Source organism: Portunus trituberculatus, chromosome 27 (genome assembly GCF_017591435.1).
Source record: "Portunus trituberculatus isolate SZX2019 chromosome 27, ASM1759143v1, whole genome shotgun sequence".
Taxonomy (NCBI): Eukaryota; Metazoa; Arthropoda; class Malacostraca; order Decapoda; family Portunidae; genus Portunus; species Portunus trituberculatus.
This window is the reverse complement of record NC_059281.1, coordinates 11,859,902-11,867,776: the sequence shown is the minus strand read 5'-3', so window position 1 is coordinate 11,867,776 and position 7,875 is coordinate 11,859,902. Positions and strand designations below refer to the sequence as shown.

Sequence of the window (7,875 nt, the reverse complement as noted above, 5' to 3'; positions counted from 1 at the left end):
AGAGGAGATGATGGTGGTGATAGTGGTGGTGTTATACATCGCGGTTTATTATTTTTTTCTTTATTTTTTCTCTTGCATCTTTGGCAGCTCAGTAATAATTGATTGGATTTATCTTTACATGGTCACTTTTATCCTCTCTCTCTCTCTCTCTCTCTCTCTCTCTCTCTCTCTCTCTCTCTCTCTCTCTCTCTCTCTCTCTCTCTCTCTCTCTCTCTCTCTCTCTCTCTCTCTCTCTCTCTCTCTCTCTCTATCTCTCTCTGAACATTCGCGTTGCAAGAGAGAGAGAGAGAGAGAGAGAGAGAGAGAGAGAGAGAGAGAGTTTGTGTGTGTGTGTGTGTGTACTGCGCGCGTTAGCCTTCCCTTCCCTTTCAGAAATCTTAAGCGTGATGAATTCGGTAGCTTAGAGTCGCTTGAACCTTCTCGTCCCATTCCTCTCTTTTAGAACAGCCTGGCTACGTACAGTATAAAAATAATGACCTATATTTCTGGCGAGCTGCGTCCCCTTGTGCTTCTTTTGCTTCTGCTTCAGTGTGAGAGGGAAGGTTGGCTGTGATTGATTTCTCAGCTCAATTTGCATGTGCTCTCTCTCTCACTCTCTCTCTCTCTCTCTCTCTCTCTCTCTCTCTCTCTCTCTCTCTCTCTCTCTCTCTCTCTCTCTCTCAGTATACAAAAATGGAGTTTATTTTTTTCTTGTTGCTTTGCTGTTATTTTTTCTTTTATTTTCTCAAGTGTTTGCATGTTACGTTCTAACCACGAAACATTTCCCAGAGCACCTCATAGTTAGGACTGACGGACACTGTTGCTTAGTCTCGAGTGCTTTCTGTGTCTGTGTTGACTTCAAAGTAACTCAGTTTGCTATTATCATTTATCATACTATAACTGTAGGGAGAAGAGTAAGTATCATAAATATCTATTTCTTTTTGTTCCTTTTCCTCCTCCTCACTATTTTCTTCTCTTTTCTCTCCTATCATGGGCGTGGGTGGGGAGGGAGAAGGAGAGAGTGGACAGGTTGAAGGAAGGAGTAACGGTGGTGTCTTAGTCTAAATAGTAGTGTGTGTGGGTGGAGGTGGCGAGGGTGGTGGCTCTCAGGCAGCGATGCTGAGAGGTGCAGACATGGGAGGAGAGAGGAGCAGACACCATCTCTCCCCGGCACGTCTCCATCACCCACGACACGTAGCAAATGAGGTGCTTAGTTTGTGTGGTGATCAGTTCACCCCACCCCACGTCACCCTGCCACGTGCAGCCTCATACACGCAGCCAAGGCGGCGTATCTTATCCCCCTCTCTCCTCATCACTCCCCATGCATTGCCTCGCTCACTCGTCATTCCCCATGCTACTGCCACACAGGACTCTCTCCAACCCTCCATCTGCCCCTCAAGTCCACGAAACTATCTTTTTCACCTCCTCTCACCCACAGCCACCCTTAACCAGCGACCTCCCCTCATCCCACATACCCGTACACACGCACAACGGCCTCACAAAGACGTCACTCAGCCCCGCAAACATTTCTTACATGCACGGAGCCTCTCTCACCCAGTTTTCTAAGTCTGGGCATGTGTAGGTGTGGGTGCGTGGGTAAAACACACTCACACACCCTCACACGTACTGCTGGTAAGTGACGCTGGGATACGGGGTGTGTTTGGGCGGTACCAGTGTGCCCCCGTAGCTCCGGGAGGTGTCGGCGCCGTTGGTCGCTCTGCGTATGTTGGCTCCGTTGCAAAGCCTGACTGGGGGAAGCCGCGAGCCGCTGATGCTGAGGTCTGAGGAGGCGAGGTTGCGCATGGAGATGTGCGAGGAGCCTGGGGAAGAGAGGGAGGGAGAGAGAGAGAGAGAGGTTCAGTAAGTATTTTTAAGAGTCAAGGGACACACACACACACACACACACACACACACACACACACACACACACACACACACACACACACACACACACACACACACACACACACACACAGAGAGAGAGAGAGAGAGAGAGAGAGAGAGAGAGAGAGAGAGAGAGAGAGAGAGAGAGAGAGAGAGAGAGAGAGAGAAATTATGGACATCATTATTTCACAAGAAAAATAAACCTATCAAAACTGAACACGCTGTACCAGAGTCTCGTGCTGCTGCTCCTGATCGTTCTCATTATCATCCTTTTGGTTTCCACTCCTCCTCCTCCTCCTCCTCCTCCTCCTCCTCCTCCTCCTCCTCCTCCTCTCGAAACTGTAATGTCCTTCAGTTTGTGTTCTGAAGAGATACTTAAGAGTGACCATGAAGTTTTTGAAGTTGTAATCAGATGGCGCCTCCTTCAAACTTCTTCCTGTTCTTACTTCCCTCCATATTCCTCTCATACATTCTCCTGCCATCCTCTCCTCTCATAATACTTCACTTTCTTCATGTTTTTTTATTTTATTCTCATCAACCTTACAGTCACACGTCGCATTGATTAAAATATTTGGTATTGATGAAGTGTGATAAAATAATGGTCAGTGTTGTTACGGTAAAGTATTGTGTTAAGGTGTTCTATGCGGCAATTTTATATTTGCTTTATATACAGTTGTGGAAACGCGCAGCTTGATTTCACGGCAAACATTCTCCCTCTGTTAGAAATGGCATGCTTGGTTTGATTCATTATTTTCGTCAATGACTTGTTAGTAAATGACTTTAATCTTATTTTACTGATGCGTTAAAGAAAATCCATATTAATTTGTGGTAATTTTTCAGGCTAGTACGTTAGAGTCTTCCAGTGGTTGCTACAAAGACTGGATGAATGGAAGCAGCTTGTGAGTGAGGTGAGGCGAGGAAACATCGAACACAGTGTTAGTGTTGTTAGTGTGGATATCCTTGCGTGCTGGTCACTCACGGGTGTGGTGTTGGAGGGAGAGGTGGTTGTGTTGGGGTGGTCCAGATACCTCACACAAAACTGAAGGAGGTTCGAGAAGATCTGGTCCCTGCAGGAAAACACGCCCGTCAATTTCCATTCCAAAGAAAAGTTTCAAATTCTGGCCACTTAATTTCGGACACGCCTCTGTTGAACTGTGCAAGTTGCGGGGAGGAGAGAAAGTAAAACATTGACCTATAGTTTGTCAGTGAAAGTTTAGACGATAACAGTTAAGTGTGATTTATATGACAGAATAATTGAGTTAAAAATTGATAGAGAGACTTGTGTAAGAGTTCCTGTTACGCTGAAGGGAGGCGGTGGCGTTGTGGATAAGGTGGTGAACGTGGGATCGGGCAGAAGTCCACGCGAAGGTTCGAATCCCACCACATACCACTTTGAAGCTATACCATTTGTCGAGTGGTATAAAGTTACCAACATGTCACCATGATACCCAGATTCTAGGTGGTTACACCAAAGATGCGCTTGGGTGGTGATATGGGCCCTAATATGGGTACCACTATAAATAAAGTTTCCTGCGCCACTAATGGGTGTAAGCTTAACAGCCCCTCCCACATATACTCTTCAAGTATGCCTACAGGGGCGATAGACCTTGACATAAAAAAGACACTCTTCATTTAGTGTCCTTTTCTTCCTCTCTCCTTAATGTTTGATTTTATTTTCATTCTCTTCGTGGGCGTTTAAGGATCGTCACCACGCTGTGTCTGTCATATGTGAGGAAAGACAGGTGATGGAGATCCCCAGTACCCGTTGAAAGTGTGTTAGATGTTTCACCACACTTACGAGAAGCTGAGTCTGTTCGCTTTACGAGGCTCGCGTTGGCGTTGGGCACAAAGAATGTCTGGCCAATGGAGGGCTGGCGCCACGATAAAGGGGAGCGTCGGTCTGCTCTGGAGAACTCAATAGATTACATTACCAGCGCTTCACCTCCTCGTCTTTTGTAGATACAGACTATGATATTCGTTACAGGACTATTATGTACGTAGTTCTAAGTGATATAACATTTATTCATCCTTTTATGAACGTATCAATAGTAACATGAGAATAATGGAAAGTGATGGGTGAATTCTAGCATCAAATTGTGTTTTAAACAGGAAAATAAAAACAGTGATGAAGACGGCGTGTCAGTTTGAATGTTTCTTGTAAATATAAGACTAAGTAAACAGTCTGATAAAGCGTGTCTCATTCTGCGCCGTGTATTCATCGGATCTGCCGTGGTCATTTGAAGAACCCGCCATGGAAATCCAGACTATTAAGGTCGGGGTCCCGGATGTAGCGAGGTGGACGGTGTGCGCTCGCTCCATGAGAGAGGGAGACAATAATGGAGCTGAAATTGGATTGAAATGAGGCAGGGACGTCCTCACTGAACTCTGAGATTACATCACATATTGTAAATTGAATTATCTGTGATGCGAGGCCGGGATATGAGAGCATGTGAGGGTGAGTGTGTCTGCAGTGCCGTGACCAGGTGGCGTTACAGAAAGGTCCTTAGTTTAGAGTAAGGTTGTGTATATGATTGGTGTCGCTTCCACACTTTTCGTCCTATTCATAACATATTTAAGGACCTTTCCAAAAGTTGTACGTGTATATTTTGTATAGCGTCTAGTAGTGTGTTTGTATTTTGAGTTGTCGGTCAATAGCGTTGACTTTGAAACGGCACTTCCTGATGTGTCCCTCTTCACTGTCTGGGTGTGGTGTAAGCTTGAGAGTAAGAGGAAGATCAAAGGTGAAAGGACGTGACCTTAAGGTATCAGTCCTCACCTCACATGGCTGAGATCAAGAGGGAGTCAGTCATTAGTTCTAAAGACCCAAGTGGCTTCGTTTAACTCACCCAATGCTCCTTCTCTCTCACGCCTCACCACTCATCTTTCCTGCTACACCAAGGAGCTTTTCATTTGCCTCGCTTTGATTTCAAGCCTGTGTGAAACTTTGCCGGAATTTCTCTTATTCGAATTGGCTTAAATGGATTATGACAAAGACTAACTTCCTAAGACAAATATGACTATCTTGAAAAATTTAGAGAGGTTTTATGATCTCTCTCTCTCTCTCTCTCTCTCTCTCTCTCTCTCTCTCTCTCTCTCTCTCTCTCTCTCTCTCTCTCTCTCTCTCTCTCTCTCTCTCTCTCTCTCTCTCTCTCACACAAAACAACAACAACAACAACAACAACTAACTAAAAAAAAAAGCAAATTGCATGTCAGGCGTGATATCTGGAGAGAGAAAAAAGGGAACAATTATGTGAGTTAGTGAAGAAGACGAGATACTGTTGATAAAATAGTTAGATATGAGCACTGGAATGAGCTCTGATAAGGACAGAGTTGTGGTGTGACAAGGAGCGGTTGGGTAGAGTAATGATAGGACTGGGCTGTGACAAGAGCAAGAGGGTGCATTGGTAAGGGAGAGGAGCAGTGACAAGAGCTGGTTGGCAATGTGGCAAGGAGGGATTAAGATTGTGATCGATAAGGGCGGCACAGTGATAAAATTGAGACTGCTGTGATAAGAAGAACATGTGCTGTGATAAGGAAGAGGCGGGTGTGACAAGGGTTGGTAGGGTAGTTAGTGACAAGGCGGGGCTGACCATCGCACGTCACTCGATGGTGAGTCTCGGGCGAGCCAGAGCAGGAGAAGCGCGCCGTCTTGACGCGGCTCACATCAGTGGCCTCGCCCTCGTAGGTGACACACGGCAGCCACCCCGAGAACACCTTCTTGAACCCGTTGCGGAACCTGGCGGGGCAAAGAGAGCGGTGGCGATGAGACGTGCTGGCCTGGAAGTGACTTGGATAATTCAGTTGGATTTGCACATCAACAGGCTTTGGTGGGCACACTGGAGGGCGGGTCTGTCTGGCCAAGGATACATTAGGATAACGTGAAGGGAAGTACAATGTAACATAATGAAAGTTACACGTGTTTGGGTCCATGCTATAAAGGTACAGAGGCATGACGCAGGAGGATATCAGTGTTGAGAAGAAGTGAGAGTGACATGAAATTACATAGAGAAAATAATCGCTCGTTGTTGATTTATGGAAATATTGAAAACATCGAAGGCGACGCTGAGACCATTAGAGAACACTTAACACCGAACATGACGTCCCCACACTCTTAGCAGCAGCAGTAGGAGGAGGAAGAGGAGGAGGAGGAGGAGGAGGAGGAGGAGGAAGAAGAAGAGATGGGAAGGGAGGAGGGAACTGAGATATACGAGGAGGAGGAAGGGAACAGGAGGAGGAGGAGGAGAAATTAAAGGAAAGGAGGAAGATTGACCGTTGTGACGTGAAGGAATGAAGTCAAAGTGAATGAATAATGAAGGTTTTTAGAAATGAAAACGAAAATTGACGAATACATGAGTGAAGTGAAATGGAGATATGAAAATAAAAACTATGAAACGAGAGAGAAAAAAAAAACAAAAACGTGCATATGAAGTGATGGTGAAGTGTACGATGAGAAATAAATAGTGTGGAAGGAAGTGGAGGAAGAGGATGAAAGTGTCGAGCTGTGACTGTTTTGCTTTTTTTTTTTTTAATCTAATGTTTATTTTCAAAAGTCTCCGCAACCCTCGCCACTCACTTCATGTCTTTATTTTCTTTGATTGATGCATTTTTTATCCTACGACTCATCTGATCATATATTTGCTTTGTTGATAGTAACCTTTGCCTGTTCACATTTTTACACTACACATTAGAGTGCTGTTTAGGAGATACTTATTGGGTTAATATATTTTCAAGTGTTTCTGGCTTTTGACGTGTTTGCAAGGACGAATTTGGTTTATTAACTTAGTTTTCACTTTTTTTCTATTTTAAGAGGTTTTTTTTTTTGCTTCATTTCTGTATATCTTCCTCCTCTTCCTCCTCCTCCTCTTCCTTCCTCCTCCTCTTCTTCTTCCTCCTCCTCTTTCTCCTCCTCCTCTTCCTCTTCCTTCTCCACACCGTAAAGACTTTTCTCAAACTTTTCCACGTTCTTACTTTTATTTATACCGCTTTAAATCCATCCAGCTCCTCCACTATGGTGCCTTATTCTTTCCTCCTCCTCCTCCTCCTCCTCCTCCTCCTCCTCCTCCTCATCCTCCGTTCTCCCTCAGTGAAGTGAGACATGTTGGCCTCTCTCTCCCGCCGCGGTGACTCGCATTTCGCACCTAAAAGTCGCCTTATTTTTGCTCTTAGTTCTGTGGTTGGGTTAGTCTGTCGTTCCTTTTCCACGGTTTGGTTATTCCCGTATGCATTTCTCCATTGCTTGTCGTTGCTCTTCGTTGTTTCTGTTGGTGGTGGCGCTCGTGAGGGTGGCTTATGTTTGGTAGATAGTTCTTGTTTATTAGTTATTACTTTTGATTTATTCATGGTTCATTTAAGTCGTGGCTGCGTGTCTCGTGCTTCTCTGTATGTTTGCTGTCTTTGAGGGTGAGTTTGACATGGCAGCAGAAAAGGAAAATGTACGTTTGAAGATTGGAATGAAACGTAAAAGAAGGAGAAAAAGAAGCCATGGAAGAAGATATAGATAGAAAAAATAGATAAAGAAAGGAAAAAAAAAAAAAAAAAGATCCACTGCATAAATGGAACTGGAGAGCAAAATGAATGAAGAAAAAAGAAAACAAGATAGAAAAAAAGAAGGGAGGGAAGGAAGGAAGGAAGGAAGGAAAAAGAGTCTGGGGTAAGGAGAAGAAACCACAAAACAAGATAAAAAAAAAAAAAAAGGAAGGGAGGGAGGGAAGGAAGGAAGAAAATCTGGGGGTAAGGAGAAAAACCACAGAACAGATATTAAATGAAGGGAACAAGAAAGGACGCGGACTCGAGCCATACATACAGAGAGGGGAGGAAGTGTTAGGATCAGTCGTATCGCAACCCTCGCAGACACAGAGAAAACACCCTCTTGAACCCATTACGAAATCTGCAGGGGAAGAGAGAAGGGGAAAATTAATAGAAAAGGAGAAAAGGAAGGAAGAGAGAAGAGCTAGTGATGGGAGAAGAAACAGGGGAAGAAGATAATCACAGCCAAAAAAAAAATGAGAGAGA

At 44.6% G+C, this 7,875-nt stretch overlaps 1 protein-coding gene across 3 annotated transcripts in view; it reads right to left on the bottom strand.

Moving 5' to 3' along the window:
* Positions 1-281: 281 nt before the first annotated feature.
* Positions 282-7,875, bottom strand: part of LOC123509877 (tachykinin-like peptides receptor 99D) — a 118,545-nt gene continuing 110,951 nt past the window's right edge. Inside the window, exons 6-8 of one of the 3 annotated variants that reach the window (XR_006676312.1) lie at positions 5,454-5,599; positions 2,843-2,930; positions 1,661-1,799 (exon numbers count right to left, since the gene is read on the bottom strand). Coding sequence is in view for 2 of the 3 variants with exons in the window: in XM_045264472.1 (XP_045120407.1) it covers positions 1,597-1,799; positions 5,454-5,599 (349 nt within the window). In the remaining variant the exon portion in view is untranslated. Of the gene's footprint in view, positions 1,800-2,842; positions 2,931-5,453; positions 5,600-7,666; positions 7,751-7,875 lie in introns of those variants that run through there. The other 2 variants (XM_045264472.1, XM_045264473.1) reach the window with 2 other exon arrangements.